The following is a 17,338-nucleotide window of genomic DNA, read 5'->3' on the forward strand; positions in this document are numbered from 1 at the left end:
CCAGCGGCTGGGGCTCTGTGTAACTGACACTGGGTCAGTTACACAGAGCCAAAGAGGAGAAAAGCCTCCAGCTGCCGGGGCTCTGTGTAACTGACCCAGTGTCAGTTACACAGAGCCCCAGCCGCTGGAGGCTGTTTAAGAGCCGGGCTGCCCAAGAGCTACCGGCTTCGGACAGCCCCGTGCCTCCAGACTCTGCGCCGCTGGAGCCCGGGAGGGGAAGTGCCCGGCTGGGCGCAGGGTCTGGAGGCACGGGGGCTGCCCGAAGCCGGTAGCGCTGGGGCAGCCTGGCTCTTAAACAGAGCCGCGGCGGCTGGAGCCTCCAGCCCCCGGGGCTCTGTGTAACTGACACAGTGTCAGTTACACAGAGCCGCAGCCGCTGGAGGCTCTGTTTAAGAACCGGGCTGCCCGAGAGCTACCGGCTTCGGGCAGCCCCCGTGCCTCCAGACCCTGCGCCCCCAGCCGGGCACTTACACCTGTGCCCCGGAGGGGAAGTGCCCGGCTGGGGGCACAGGGTCCGGAGGCATAGGGGTTGCCCAAAGCCCGAGCGCTACCGGCTTCACGGTTTGCTGGGCAGCCTCCAGACCCTGCGCCCCCGGCTGGGTGCTTCCCCTCCCGGGCTCCAGCTGCGCTGGGGAAGCGCCGGCTGGGGGCGCAGGGTCTGGGGGCTGCCCGGGAAACCATGGAGCTGGTAGCACTGGGGCAGCCCTTTCCCCCTGGCTGGGAGTGGGAGGGAGGAGGGGGCGGAGTTGGGGCGGGGCTAGGGGTGGGGAAATGGGCGTGGCCATGGCCCGTGGAGGGTCCTCTTTTTTTATTTATGAGATATGGTAACCCTAAAAAAATGCAACTGTAAATGCTCTTGAAGGAGTTTTATTATGCCTCACTTTGCAAAATAACATTTAATATGTTGCATCATTGAAACAAACAAAATTTTAAAATGTTTATTTTTTCTTCACGTTTTTAGGACATGAATGAACCAGCAAGCTTTGTTCATGGATCAGTCAAAGGCTGTAATAACACAGATCTAAACAATCCTCCCTATATGCCCAGTAAGTATAGTAACTATCTTGTACTTCCGTAGTGACTCTGATTATTGTATCATTCACTTAGACTTCATCTGGACCCAAAATTGCCAAACTCCGATGCTTTATTTAGCAGCTAAATAAAAGGGGCTTGATTTTTTCAGCGATTCTGTGCATACACAACTCCTGAGTGCAGTGAGGAGCTGTGCTTGCTCAGGAATTCTGAAAATAAAACCACTTTTAGTTAGGTGCCTATATAACATGGGTTTAGAGGCCTAAGTCTAGGCATGTTTGAAAAAATGGCTCCAAGTATTTTACCTAAATTAGCTGTAGATTACTTTGTTTCTTTACATGAACAATGCAGTTCAGTTTCAAGTATTTAGAAAATATTTTCCCTACCTCCTACCTTTAGCAATAGATTTGATTTAAACAATTCAGTTTAAAAATCACAGAGCCTGGCTTGGGGAGAAAACAGAATTCATAATCAAATAAAAAAATTCTTCATTCCACAGTTTAGAGACTTCAGGGCCATAGCTTTTACACTATTGGCTGAGTTTGTGCTAGAGCCATTATAAAATATGGGACTTTAGCAGAGAATACCTTAACAAGTAGTTATCCAGGAGGATATTTTCAAAGGCACAAAAAGGTAGTTAGGTGCCCAACTTCCTTCGAAAGTCCTTTGGGCTGTCGAAAATTTCCCTCCGAATGTTCTACTCATGTAGACTTCTCTCATGTGCTTACTTCTTCATTCACTTCTTCCATACACAGTTTCTCAATATTAATTTGTGTAGTTGACCCTAGCTTAATACTTACGGATATTTTTCCGTTATTCACGTTATATTGATGATGTGGAGAGATGCTTCTAAAGATCTGCAGCATCCTCTGAATTAAGATCCTGTTCATACAGGCTGAGAACAGCATCTCCAGTGAGATTATTATAGTAATTTTGTAGTTCCAAATTAGTATACAGGATTATTGGGAACAGCCACTATTCAAAATCTAAAGTGTCAGAAAATTTAAAATGTTGTTCTTACGAAAAACAAAGCAAAACAAAACTAAACAAAAGCCCACTGCACACAGGCAGTTAAATATGGTAAACGATTTGGTATGATTTAACGATACAGATATTTAAACTTCCTTCTCATTAGGTTTGGAATCACGGTCACTTGGATTGAGTCACAAAACCTTATGCATGGAAAGCGAGCAGATCCTGCCCGATGGAACCCCTGTTAGACACTATGATGTGCATAATCTCTATGGATGGTCACATGTAAAACCTACCTATGAGTAAGTTGTTTTCTTTCTCTCTCCTCTTGAGAAGCTAGTCTCTGTTCTACAATAATTCAGGCACCTCTTTACTGACAGTAATACTTGGAAACAGTTAGCAACTGGAATATTTTAAAAATACAACAAAGTATAAACACCATCTCTGTAAAATTTACAAACTTCTAATTTTTATTAGCCACGTTTTCAAGGGCATACGCTCAGTCCTGTCTATATGTACTCAATAACTTTTGAAAGCCACATCCAATCAATTCCAAAATTTCAAGGAACATTCTAGGCATCAGTGAGAAATACCTATCAATTCTGGGGAAATTGAAAAACCAAAAGAGGGAAAATGAAGGGCACATGGAGCCTCTTTCCTCTGTTTATCAGAGCCACAGCTTCAAGCACCTCTGCAAGAGTCTGTAGACCGAAGAACTGGTTGATGACACCCATTAATGCCTTCCAGCCCCTGTCTCATCTCTGCCTATTCTCCCAGTAGAGATTAACTTGTTGACACCCTGAAAGAGTTCTCTTCCAGACAGAATGAAGACAAATAATTGTGTGAGGGGAAGGGGTTTTGTGGGGGGTGAAATGCAGGTATGTACACATGGTCTAGAGAGGGAGAATAGGGGGCCCTGGTGTCGTGTGGCAGGAAAATAGGGAGAAGGAGGGAATGGTGGGTTCATGCAAAGCCCATGCCATGTGACAGGCAATAATGGGAGAATAGGGGCACACAGCCTTGGACATGGGGGATTGAGCAAGCTTGGTATGGGGAGAAAGGGAAAATAGGGGCACATGCAGAGCTGCAGGCTCTGGAGGACTCTGGTGGAAAGGGGTAGTGAGGGAACACAGAGCCCCTGCCATAGAGGGAGGGAATGGGGGACTCAGAGCCCCAGGCATGAGGGAGGGAGCAGAGAGGGATGGGAAGAAGGTACATAGAGAGCTTGTGGGGAGACATGGAGTGAAGCAAGGAGCCCCAAGTGTGCAATGAGCTTGGTCTACAGAAGCTATGAAGCATATGACTCTGTTTTCTTTTTACTTTGACTTGGGCAAATGTGCTTCAAATTAATGTTTTATGTCCAGCTATTTATATCGGTGACCCACCTTATCATATTTAATTGATACTCTGTTTTGTCTGCTCCTCTTTGTTCCTGACATGAAAGATTAATTGTTTCAAATATAAAAGGAGCATGACTGGTTGGTGATGTTGAGTTTAGCAGTAACCTGGAGACTTCTATGGCTTTAGTTGTGTCACCAGCGTAATATTATGAGCTCAGTCTTCACAGCCACAGTGATGTTCTGTCTTCCTCTGGCTGGAAAGGCTTCCATGTGTTTCAGCCCTGTCTTTAATATAGCCGTTGCCACACTAAAATACTCTCTTCCCACCCCAACTCTGCCCTGACACACAACTTGCATGTTTTCTTTTGTGTCCAGGAGGGACTTGCTCACAGGAGGGGATGGCATAAAGCTACTAGGGCAGCTTTGCCAGGAGAAACTTCAGTTGTGCAAAGCAACCGTAAATTTGACATAGCTGGTGCCTCTTTATAAGGGCATCCTCAGTGTGGCAACCTTGGCAAAGGGAAAGAGGGTGCCCATAAGCCTGGCTATCCCCAGCTGCTGTAACAGCCTTTTGGGGGCTGTTGGCAGCCAGTGTAAATGAGATCATTCCTGCTTTAATTTTAAAGTTGGGACCAGCATAGTGTTTGAAGGGGTGTATTGTAAATGTGAGTTAAAGCCGTTTTTTGCATTCCTTACTCCCACACTGGGCTGACTTTGGTATCTGCGGGAATATTAGCAGTTGAAGGTAGCTCTATAAGGGAAAAGTGGGGAAATACCTAACAAATCACTGCTTGCATTCTGCATCCATTTTCAAGTCAACCCCATGCATGTACTGAGGACGAAGAATTCACATTCATATGACTGATTCTCTCACCACAAAAAGAAACACAGTCTAACGTGTAATGAAGCTTGCTTTGTTTTGTATTTCTCTCTTCATAGTTTCCTTTATAGTTTTTCTCATATCTTTCTGTTTAACACATCACACTTTTGAAGTTTCTTGCTTGGCAGTATGCTTTTCATCTAACATGAGGTTTACGCAAAGGGCAGACTGAAAGGATCCAGAAACAGCTTGTAAGAGCACAGTTAATTGGAGTCAGAAGCTGGAAAATGTAACACATTTTTTAATGCAAGTACCATACATGTCAAGGACAAATGGACTAGGTTTATGTATTTGTCTCATGACAGTGTTTGCCTAGTGCTAATAGTTGAGAAAAGAGAAAAAAGCTGTAGGCTTTCAAGAAGTTGGGATCTCTTTCCTCTGAGCAGAATTTCAAGTGACACTTTTGTTGCTGACTTGCACTGTCTATTGGAAGAAAATAGTGTTTAGCCAAAGCAGGTATTTAAATAGAAAACCAAAACAAACCTCTTTCAGTATCTTATGTTTCTATGATCACCTGTGCCTTTAAACAAAATCTAGTCCTTTACCCCATACTGTACTTTTCTATTGCTGGGTGTTACATCAATGGGAAACAATCTTACAAGTGTATGTATGTGTGTAGGTACTGCGTGAAAGCTGTTTACTGCTGGAAGACGTAGCTGAGAGATTAGGAGCATGGTAAAGTAGCTTTGTATTTCAATATGCATAATGCATAACAGGAAGTTGAAAACAAAAGATCAGATATCATTAATAAAAATAGGTACGTACACAAGGTTTACAGCATCTACGCTCTGGTCTATACTAGAAAAATTACCTGTATTCCCTACATCCAGATCACTCGAGTCAGTGACCAACAACTTTAGGTCTCTATTTTTTCTCCTGGCCATTTGATAGGTTGACTTCTTTCCTAGAGTTTTTTTAAAAAGCATCCAGTCATACCATTTTCTTGGACAAACCTCTCTATTGCCTTTGTGTTCTCTTTCTAATTCTGTCCAGTCCATGACAGACCTTCTCTGAAGTAACTGGAGGTTTTCCAGCAGAAATCCAAGACCTCCTCAAAAATCTCTCTGAGAGATATGGATTTGCTATCTCCCTATCTTAGTCAGCCTCTCACAGTAAAGTTGATGACTCACTAGACCTCTCCATAGCAAGGTGGGGATGGTGCTATTCTTTCTTTTCTCTGCAGTGACCATACCTGAGAGACCCTGTCTCTCTGAAAAAGTTTTCTCTCCTGTCAGGTGACCTCTGAAAGGTCATCAGGAAGAATACTGGAAGAAGTACTTTCTCTACCTGAGGGAAAGGTGCAACTAGAGCACTGCCTCTGCTCTTAGCTATAGAGGGAACCAGCTGCACCCCTAGCTTCCTCCCTATCATCCACTCACTCCTGAAACTCCTCGGACTCTCCTTCCCTTCCACCAACTGCACAACTTCCTTACCTAGGTCTTGTGTCCTGATAGACACATCTCATCTGTAAAATGGGAACAACAGCACTACTTTACCTCACAGATATGTTGTGAGAATAAATATATTAAAGATTATGAGGCATTCAGCTACTACCATGATGGTCATATGAGTACCTATATAGATGGAGGGTGCTCTGCCACCCACTCACAGAGGTCCATATATACCCTTCCCTGCAACAGAGGGGTGTTTTAATGGAAAAGGAGAATCAGTCCTCCCTATTGCTAGGCTAGACTACAGAGTCTTCAGGCATGGAATTATATGGTTACTTGAGAACCTCAGCATTCATTTAAAAACAAATAAGTTTATAGCACTTATGGTTGCAGAGAACATATGAAATCATTAAGACTAAAAAAAGGCAAAAGCTCAAATTTATTATTTTTTGTAGATATTGGGATTTTAAAATAATTATTATGTCTTTACAAAATATTTTCTTTAAGTGCAAGCTTTAGTCTAGCCTTGCAAGAACAGCTAAGTAGTAGATGATAGCAAGATTTTCTGTCTGTTTGTTGTAGCTCTAACTACTCTCTCTCTCTCTCTCTCTCTCTCTTTCTCTCACAGCCAACACAGTTTCTCCAACCAGGGGTTGCGTGTCACTAGTAATACCTACAAGAATGCCCAGCTTTTGCCTAGCCAGTTTTGAGTAGAGAACAGTAAGGAGAAGGGGGTGACAAGATGGCTGCCATAGGGCCTTGTGTAATTCATAGTCAGTGGGTATGTCTACACTGCAACATTCCCTTTCCCAGCCCCATGGGAGTGAGTCTCAAAGCCTGGGTTCCAGCCCAAACAGGAATGTCTACACTTGCTATTTTCAGCCCCATAGTGTGAGCCAAAGTCAATCGACCCAGACTCTGAGATTCACTGCTGTGGGGTTTTTTTCTGCAGTGTAGACATACCTGGTGTATGTGGTGATCTCCTCTGTGCATAATCTGCAGAGGATATGGTCTGTTAGAACCTTCTGCTAGTGAGCTTGGCTCTTTATCTCAAGCTGTAGAGACGTCTGCTTTTTATTTAGGGAGATCCCTGATTCAGTCTCTGATATTGACCAAGAAGGCAGCTGTCATATTTGCTAAGAGGGAATTAAAGAGGTCAGGAGCTATAGGAGGAAATAGCTGGGGACTCAAAGGAGACAAACTGAGGAAGGGACAGTGGCAGAATGGGAGATTCTAGGTGGCAGGAGCCCGTGATCCTCTTGGAGAGGTTTGCAGATCACTCTCTTTTTCAATTTGTGTTAGTCCTTCCAAACTTTGGTAAGTCGTATTCACTGAAATGTGAGACAGTGACGCTGTTACGAGTGTATGTACTTTAGCGTGCCAGTATTTTACTAATAGCTGATATATATCAATATTGTCACTAGCGCATGTGAAGATGGGAACTGAACTCATTTGGACTGACAAAAATGAGGCCTGATGGTAAAAAGTTTGAGAGCCACTGATGCATTCTACTTGTTGGACTCTTGATTGGTTTTATTCACTCATATTTTATTGCTCAGTTACTATGATGATTGCTCCAGATAGATAATGCTGACTGTCCTTTTCTTTTGCTTGCACCAACCTCTTAATCGAGATAGGGTGCCCATGAGTGTGTCTTACCAAAGAGGATTCTGCTCTGATAATTGGAATCTGAAGCAGCAAAATTGTTTTGTGTCCTTCAGAATCTTTTTTTCAATTGCTAAATTTAATTCTTCAACAGAAACTCAGTGTCTTGGTTTGAGTCCAGCAGTTTCACAATCACCCTCTCCAAGCAGATGCAATTTTCAAGTAACATTTTAAAAAAGAGTTTACCCAAGTCTGATATTACAGAAGATTATTTTCTCACCTACCGGGCCGAAATTAGTTGTACACAGATTCTAATGACTTAATCCATATAATTTTTATGTTGTGCAACCTTAATCGCTGCCTGGCTTTAGCAGAGAAGATTTCTATATATTTCTAATATAGTTTAATTTAGATGCCATCAAATGTTTTCTTGTCCCAACACATTCAGACACAACGTGCTGCATTTTCAACTGATATATCTATTATGAGACAGCTACCCAAGGCCATCTTGGGACAGTGCTCTGCATTTAAGCAAGATCAGTCAATCATAAAAGCGCACACTCTGCTGCTCATTTACAAGACAGAACTATCCTCAGCATTTTGATCAGCTGTTAAGAGCAGTAATTACCCAACAATAACCTCAGTAATTAAAGTAATTAAAATATGAAATACCTTTTGCTTCCAGGTATAGCTATGATGGACTGCTTTAATTATAGCACTGATATTGTTTTGATCTTATGGTATATATCAGGCTACGGTATGTGAATTTGTTATTTTAAATGCAGGGTACTGTATATGCATTCTTGAATTAACATCCTTAACAAAAAATAAGAAATAATATTAAACAGGGAAATTAGTGAACTTTTAATGTAAATGATATGCATAAGCCTTTCTCATTAACAATTTATTTTCTCAGTTCCAAGGCGAACTTTATTATATGTTAATTCCTTACTGAGTAATATCCTATCCTATTTTAGATAATGTCTGATCTAATGATAATATATCTAGGTTGTTTCATTTCCAATTCAATGAGCAAGCAAAGAACAGCATTTTTCTATGGGCCTTAATGACCTTAAAGCCCTTGATAACTTTGATATTACCATAACGAAAGAAAATATCAAGGCCACTTGAATTTTTGACTGAGTGGATGTTATATTTGGTAGTATGCCAGTGCATCACTGTCAATCAAGGCACTCACAGAATTGCTGACAGGACAGTAAGGAATTTCTGATTCTTTTACTGTCAGCCAAATCAAAGTAAAATTTGGAAATTGTCTGTAGACGATAACTTAACACTGATGGGAATATTATCATTGCTTCTGAGTATTAAGGATAAAATTAAATCTAGTGATTTCCCCCCGTTTTTAAAAGGTTCACCTGAACAGCAGAAATGACTAAGATAAATGATAGTTTATTCAAATACTTCTTATACTTGAAAATATGGTCAAAACCTCTATTTAAAAATCTTAAATGTTCCAAATTTATCTTCTATGCCAGCATTAAGATGGTGTAATATCATAATTAAAGAAGTTCCATAGTAGTACACATGGGAGCAATCAGAGTCAAGAAATAATGATGCAAAGTACAATTTTCTTATCAGGAGGTGCAATATAGCTTACATATATGAACCTAATGAATGATGTTTTCTGGCCATCATTCTGGAATGGCTTCAAGTTAGACTATATTATACAGCGTCTGCGCAATCCAGGGGCAAAATTCTGACATTTTCTCAAAGAAAGCATGGGACAGGGGACTGGAGCTATTTCCTGAGCATTTTGCCAGCACAGATCAGACACAGGCAGGAGGACTAGGGAGAGGATGCTTATTGCTGTTTCAGAAATTGAGAACATTCTCTCCCACAGGACCATCTGCTTGACCCCACCAGGTGCATAGATGTATCAGGGCCCTGGCTATCCATGACCCTTTGATATTCTAGATGTCTCTACTCTATCCCTAATGCTAAGGAAATGCTAGCTGCAGCATTCTTTCCTGGTCTTGTGTGATACAAGATGGGAAGCTAAAGCAGAGATGATCTTGGTGCCTTTCATACTCCATATGGCAGCAAGAAACTTCAGGATAACAAGAGCATTTCAGCAAAATGAACCTCTGAAACATATAGGCAATCAGTAATTATTTACACTAGTGTACTGTTTGGCGGTACTTTTTCAATAGTACTTCCCTAAAATGTAAGAACAAAAGTACTAACAATTACAGTCCCCCTGTTTTAAAGATACTATCTTAAAAATGGGTTCTTTTTATTTGCCTTCTGGTTTTTAAACCTTTGTGGTACACTCAGGTCACATTTTTTTAATTTTTTCTCTGCAACTACAAGGGCTAAAAATTTACTTTATTTTTTTTAACAAAAGCAGAGATTCTCAAGTAAGCACTTGTTTGTCAGAATTGGGTCTTTAAATAAAATATCAAATATTGTGAGACTGACAGTAAAATTACAAGAGTTTGCAACCTGGGTACAAATACTTATTGAATGGAGCAGCAATACTGAAGTTCATTTTATCAAAGGATAAGAAAGCTGGGGCTATAAAATCATATTCTCTGGATACCTGAGTCGTGCATTTTTAGTCACTAAGCAATAATTCCTAATATGTTACTGGTTCATGGAAGAATCTGCCGGCACATTCAGGGATTAGAAAAATAAGAGCATTATGTATATATGTATATCACTTTTTATTCTGAAAAAAACAAAGCTCTACATCAATGAAATCCATTCACATTTGCTATGGAAAGGTGTAAGATTAATTGGTATACAGAGCAGTGCACAAAACTTGGGGGGCAACAGAGACAAAGGGCTTACCCTGATGGAAGTGACATTGGCTTATCAATGTCTGCGAAGAGCAGTCAAGATCTCTTTCTTTAAACTCACATCTAAAAGTCCTGCATAAACAGTAAATTGCATGGAACTCAGTTTCTCTCTCTCACACATTCATATAAATGGCTGAGCTGGCCCTTTGAGAAAGTTTAAAAACCTGAGCCTTAGACCCCCTAAATCATCACCCAAAAAGTCTCTAACTCTCGAAAAAAAACCCTGAGGACAAGTGTGCCTGCCCTCCACTTCACCATTGCCTCTATCCAAACTGTAACTGTTCTATGGGGAAACAAGAGACCTTAATCTCCATTCAGCAGTACTCTCTAGGCAATGGCCTCCAAAACGGTTTATGATTTTGTAGCGCTCAAATTGCAACTTTTGTTTTTTGTAGTTCATAGATTCTAAGGCCAGAAGGAACTCTTGTGATCATCTAGTCTGACCTACAGTATAGCACAGGACATAGAGCTTCTCAAAAATAATTCCTGGAGCAGATGTTTTAGGGTGTCTACACTACCCGCCAGATCAGCGGGCAGTGATCGATCCAGTGGGGGTTGATTTATCGTGTCTAGTCTAGACATGATAAATCAACCCCCAAGCTCTCGCCTGTCAACTCCTGTACTCCACTGCCGCGAGAGGCGCAAGCCGAGTCGACGGGGGAGCGGCAGCGGGTGACCCACCACAGGGAAGACACCGCAGTGAGTAGGTCTAAATATGTCGACTTCAGCTACGTTATTCACGTAGCTGAAGTTGCGTAACTTTGATCGACAGCCCCTCCTCCCTCCCCCCCAGTGTAGACCAGGCCTTAGAAAAAACATCCAGTCTTGATTTAAATATTGTCAGTGATAGAGAGTCCACCACAACCCTTGATAAACTGTATCAATGGTTAATTACTCTCACCATTACAAATTTGCACCTTATTTCCCATCTGAATTTGTTAAACTTCAACTTCTAGCCATTGGATCATGTTACACCTTTCTTTGCTAGATTGAATAGCCCATTATTACATATATGTTCCCCATTTAGGTACTTATAGATTATAGTGACGTTACCCCTTCTCTTTGTTAAGCTAAATTGATTGAGTTCCTTGACTATCACTATAAGGCAAGTTTTCTAATCCTTTAATCTTTCTTGTGGCTCTTCTCTGAACCCTCTTACCACTATCTTTTTTGAACGGTGAACCCCAGATCTGGACACAGTATTCCAGGAGTGGTCACACCAGTGCCAAATACAGAGGTAAAACAGCCTCTTTACTCCTACTTGAGATTCCCCTGTTTATGCATCCCAGGATCGCATTTGTTCTTTTGGCCGCAGCCTCATATTGGGAGCTCGTGTTCAGCTGATTATCCACCACAGCCCCAAATCTTTTTCAGAGTTAGTGCTTCCCAGGATACAGTCCCCCATTGTTTAAGTATGGCCTACATTCCTTGTTCCTAGATGTATACATTTATATTTAGCTGTATTAAATTCATGTGGTTTACTTGCACTCAGGCTACCAAGTAATCTAGATCACTCTGAATCAGCGATCTTTTCTCATCATTATTTACTACTTCCCTAATTTTTGTGTCCGCTGCAAACTTTTCCCAGGTCATTGATAAAAATGTTAAAATAGTGTATAATCAAGAAACGATTCCTGCAGGACTTCACTGGAAATAGACTTGCTTGATGACGATTCCCAATTGACAGTTACATTTTGAGACCCATCAATTTGCCAGTTTTTAATCCATTTAATGTGTGCTATGTTAATTTTATATTGTTCTAGTTTTTTAATCAAAATGTTATGCAGTACCAAGTTAAATGCCTTGCAGAAGTCTAAGACTATTATGTTAACGCTGTTACTTTTATCAACCAAACTTGTAATCTCATCAAAAAAAGATATTACGTTGGTTTGACACGATCTATTTTCAAAAAACCCATGTTGGTTTGCATTAATTACATTACCCTCATTTAGTTCTTCATTAATCAAGATCTGTATCAGCCACTCCATGATCTTACCTGAGACTGATGTCATTACCCAAGTCATCGTGTCTACCCTTCTTAAATATTAGCACAACATTCGCTTTCTTCCAGGCTTCTGGAACTTTCCCATTGCTCCAAGGCTTATTACAAATCAGCAATAATGGTCCAATGAAGTCCTCAGCCATCTCTTTTTAAACTCTTGAATGCAAGTGATCTGGACCTGCTGATTTAAAACTACCTAATTTTAGTAGCTTCTGTTTAATGTCCTCTAGAGATACTAGTGGAATGGAAAGAGTGTTATCATCACCATACGATGACACTATATCATCTGTGTTTTCACCAAATATAGAACAGATATATTATTGGATATTTCTGCCTTTTCTGCATTACTATTGATAATTCTACCATGTCCATCTAGTAATGACCAATACCACTGTCGATTATTTTTGTTCCCTAATATATTTAAAATACTCCCTATTGTCCTTAGCTTTGATGGCTATACATTTGTCCTTGTGTCCATTGGCTTTCCTTATCAGTTTTCTACAGTTTCTAACTTCTGATTTATATTCATTATTATCAGCTTCCCCTTTCTTCCATTTATTATGTATTTCTGTGTTTTAGTCTTTTTTTTTTTTACAACTGTTTTCACTTCACCTCCATTTTGTAAAACTAGCACAGCCTTATTCCTCAGGTGTGGGATTGTGGCTTTTTCAGCATCTAGTAAGTTGGTCTTAGTGATTCCCAATTATCATTTACATTTTTCTGATGAAATTCTTCCCCCCAGCTGATTTGACTCATATTTTTTCCCCAGCTTTCTGAAAATGGCACATTAAAGCACCAAGTAGATATAGTAGTAGTCTGGACTTCATTCTGCTTGCACATGATAAATGTGATCAAGTCATGATCACTTGTACCTAAGCTACCATTAACTAGCTCAGCCAAGGAGCAAATTCAGAAATCACAACATCCACATAGTCGCATAACCTCAACACGAACACCAGCTTTTTACATTACTTGACCTCCCTAACCTGTTTTGAGAACGTTTAGATAGTGTGTTAGTCTCTTGGCTGCCCTTTATTGCCTCCATGTTGATTTACTGCAATCCTCTATTAACTAGACTTTCAGGCAGACTTAATAAACAAAGTCTTTAAAAGTAAAATGTAGCAGCCAGTCATAGACTTTCAGGTTAAATTATATTTTTGTTACATCACTTATAACTGATGTTCAGGTGTGTATCAGGGTCAATCTTGCAAGGTACTGAGGACTCAACCTAATCCAGCAAGACAATTAAGCACACACTTAACTTTACACGTTTGTAGTCTCATAAAGACACTTTTCTTGACATATACTTTCTTTACGTTTACAGCACTGTGTGCAATTTCCAAGTCACTCTACAAATAGAGTAATACAAGCAGAGTATGAAAATGTTTGATAATACATGACAAAGAAGTAGAAGATACTAGAAAACTTACTGTTTATCTTGGAAGAAATAATTACAATGCATTAGTCTAGTTTAATTACTATGGTAATTTAAGTGACTTGTGTGTTTTCACTGTAATTATAATGTCACTAACGCTGTAAATCCTGCAGAAGAAAAAAAAAATAAACAGTGCCTTATTGAAGCAGCTGTTCAAGCTATTATTGTGAAGATAGCATTAGAAAGCAATGTGATTTCATCAGTGTAGCTTTTAAACTAGTACTTTATGATTATTTTTGTATAATGATTCACAGTATGTGTTTGTTCACAATGTTACATAGGATCATAGGAATTGTCCAAGGAGGTCAGACCCGTGACCCATCTACTTTGCTATCAGAACAGAGGCTAATATCTGAAACTTCAGAGGAATACTCAAAATGGACAGTTATGCAATAACCAACCCGTAGGGGAAATTTCTTCCTAACCTTGTCAGCTAGTAATTGGTTTGCCCTAATGCATCTGTGTTTAACACTGCAGCTGCTTGGACTCGGTGATATCTTGTGGCAATGGGCATAGGTTTTTAGTGCATTGAGAGGAAGGAGGCATGATTGGACAGGCTGCCTCTGCTGAGCAAGATGCAGGTACCCTCTTAACAGCCCAGGCTGGGCAGGGTCACCTCAGCCCACCTCTCCCAGCTGGAAAGGAGGCAGGCAAGACTGGAAAAACTGCTTCCAGGGGCTAGCAGCCCTCCTTGCCCATCTGAATGAGGGGAGTTGTCTTTCAGTTTCCTTAATGAGTGATTTTGTCAAAAGCGTATTGAAAATCTAAATATTTTATATTTACCAATTCTCTTTTATCCATTTTAACACCCCCCCCCCCAAGAATTTTAGTAGAGTAGATTGCAATGGCACAAGACTTTCTTTTACAGAAGTTTAGCCCCTTTTCAGTCTGACTGGCTAGTCAAATTTCAGGGCCCTGGGTATATTCCAGTTGGAAGTGAAAATTGATGGAGGCTGGTATTCTCTTTGATGCAATCTTGTTTATTTTAAAAGTATGTATGAAGTTCTGCTTCTCCAAACACAGGAGGAAAAGAACAGTTTCTTAGCATACAGCCTCAAGACTCTTTAGCCAACAAACCCAAAAGCTATCACTAGCTTTTCCAGGGTCACATTGTGCTCACAGGCTACTTCTTGGCTTTCTTTTTTCCCTCTGTCTCTCTGTTCTTGTCTGTTGTCAGTTTCTGTGTTTTCTCTCACCCACCTCCACACCTCACCCAGTGGAGCCCCTGCCCGTGGTGCTAGTTTCTAAGGGTACATCTACACTACCCACCGGATCGGTGGGGGGGGATCGATTTATCATGTCTAGTGTAGACACGATAAATCGATCTCCGATCGCTCTGCCATCGACTTCTGTACTCCACCGCATTGAGAGGCGGAAGCGGCGTCAATAGGGAAGCGGCGGCAGTTGACCCCACGTCGTGAGGACGCGAGGTAAGTTGACCTAAGATGCATCGACTTCAGCTACGCTATTCTCGTAGCTGAAGTTGCGTATCTTAGGTCGATCCCCCCCTCCAGTGTAGACCAGACCTAAGTAGATGCTAATAGGCTTTGTTTTAGGTGTAACAGCTTAACTGTCTCTCACAACTGTCTTAAATAAAGGTTCTGTGCACAGTGCACACATCAGTTTGAATAAGGTTTTAACTCAATCCTTAACGAGGTTTCACCCAGCTCTTGTCCTGATGTCACATTTGTCTGTGTATGTTTTCAAAGTTGTCTTTAATTATTGTTTCCAGTTTGCCTAATATTAGGTCACTGGTATGTATTTCTGCAGTGACCGTGCATCACCTCATGCATTCAATTTTACAGATATTCACAAGTTTTTCTTCCCTCCAATTCTCCTGAATTCTAGCTGGTTTTAGTGTGAAATTCCATATTCTAGCATCCTCTCTTTTGGCATTTACATTTCTGACTATACCTCAGCTTTATTTGCACTTGATTTTCAGTTTTTAAATTTGTACAAGTACATCAGTCTGAACCATAGTATATTCCAGGGCAAAGGTGAATCCTTATAACTTCTGAAAACATTATTTTAATCTGTTGTTTATACTTATTAATAATACCAGTAACTACATGGTTTTAATTTAAATATCAAAATATAAGAAAATACTTTTATTTTCAAAGGAAACTTTATGTAAGGTTTTTTTACTAGAACCGTTTTTTCCACGTCTAATTTACTATTCTTTGTATTTTCATTGTTAGTGCTTTACAGAGCACCACTAATGAACGTGGAATTGTTGTCACCCGTTCAACATATCCCTCTAGTGGAAAATGGGCTGGACACTGGCTTGGTGATAACACCGCAGCTTGGGATCAACTTTATAAATCTATAATTGGTATGTGGAAGCAATAGGATTTACAGTCAATTGATCCTATGCAGTAACTTGCTTCTGGACATGTTTATCTTTTACTTGCTTTTACTAGGCTTAGATCAGAAGAAATTTAATTGTAGGCAATACAGGCTGCTTAGTTTAGCAATCAGCATTCGTGTTTTAATTGCTTGTTTTTTAACCTTCTCTTGATGGCTGCTAAGCAACTCTTTAGAATTGTTGTGCTTACAAAATAGACATTGGGCTTGATTCTGGGGGTTGTTGAATGCTCTCAACTCCCACTGAAGTCAGCTTCCCTTTCCCCCCACAAAATGGCCACCCATTACTTTTAGCCTTTCTCTCTCTCCCCCTCCCCACCCAGCTGTCTTTATCTGCTCCTGCAGAGCCAGCTGCCAGCATATCCTGCAAGGGGAAGAAGAACACTATATTAGAGAAACTACAGAAATCTATTTATTTTCATTCCTTTCTGCTAAATGAATGCTGCTGCAGGTGGCTATTAGACTATCAAAGAAAATAGCCATCAATAAAGTCACCTTACTTTTCTTGCAGGTATGATGGAATTCAGCCTTTTTGGAATATCCTATGTAAGTTAGTGTTGTTACTATACATTTAAAACATCATTACCTAAGTGCAATAATCTACAGCATTCAAATTTATCCTTTTTTAATCTTTCAGACTGGAGCAGACATTTGTGGCTTCTTCAATGATACAGAGTATTACATGTGTGTCCGTTGGATGCAGCTGGGAGCATTTTACCCATTTTCCAGAAATCATAATACCATAGGCACCAGGGTGGGTCATAGATTATTTTTATTATTTACTATACATCAATAATGTGCTTGGGCCCACATAAGATATGAAGAGCCCCAAACTTGAAGAGTTCACAATCTAAAGAAAACAGATACAAAGTAGAGAGGGCACACAGCGAAAAGAATGTTTGTTTTTAAATGATGTTGTCATTATTAACTCACTTATCAGAGGAGAAATAATTCTAGCTAATGCTAGTATTCTGTGCACCGGTGCATTTCATTTTCAAAATGTGTTTTCTGGGAAGTTGAAGCTTGACAAATTCAAACTTGAATGAATGTAATTAACCATTGGAACAACTTACCAAGTGGTGTGATGGATTCTCTAGCACAGGCAATTTTTAAACCAAGATTGGATTCCCCTCCCTCCCCCGTAAAATATATGCTCTAATTCAAAGAGGAATTAATACAAGGAAGTCCTAATGCCTGAGTTATGTAGGATGTCAGACTACACGATCACAGTAGTCCCTTTTGGCCTTGGAATCTTGATCACAGATTCCATGTTATTCTCCAATATGACCCCTTGTCCCACTTTTGGTTCCTGTCAACTCCTGTGACCATTCATTAAGCTGTTTTGGGTGTGGTTTGCATCAAGATTCAACTAGAAAAAATTAAGTCTATTTGAACACAAACCTTTTGGAAATTCATGTTTTGCAGACTGGTTCTGACACAAAATATTTGTGACCTAGCTTTCAACTAATCTTGGAAGATTTTGTGCCTCAGTTAATTT

The 17,338-nt window shown here is 40.4% G+C and overlaps 1 protein-coding gene across 2 annotated transcripts in view; it reads left to right on the top strand.

The window, feature by feature from the left end:
* SI (sucrase-isomaltase) overlaps positions 1-17,338 on the top strand; it is a 158,207-nt gene that overhangs the window by 90,960 nt on the left and 49,909 nt on the right. For both annotated transcript variants that reach the window (XM_065557834.1, XM_065557833.1), the window contains exons 36-40: positions 962-1,046; positions 2,168-2,306; positions 15,675-15,808; positions 16,352-16,386; positions 16,478-16,594. In XM_065557834.1, the coding sequence (XP_065413906.1) occupies positions 962-1,046; positions 2,168-2,306; positions 15,675-15,808; positions 16,352-16,386; positions 16,478-16,594 (510 nt within the window). The remainder of the gene's footprint in view (positions 1-961; positions 1,047-2,167; positions 2,307-15,674; positions 15,809-16,351; positions 16,387-16,477; positions 16,595-17,338) is intronic.

Source organism: Chrysemys picta, chromosome 9 (genome assembly GCF_011386835.1).
Source record: "Chrysemys picta bellii isolate R12L10 chromosome 9, ASM1138683v2, whole genome shotgun sequence".
Classification (NCBI taxonomy): domain Eukaryota; kingdom Metazoa; phylum Chordata; order Testudines; family Emydidae; genus Chrysemys; species Chrysemys picta.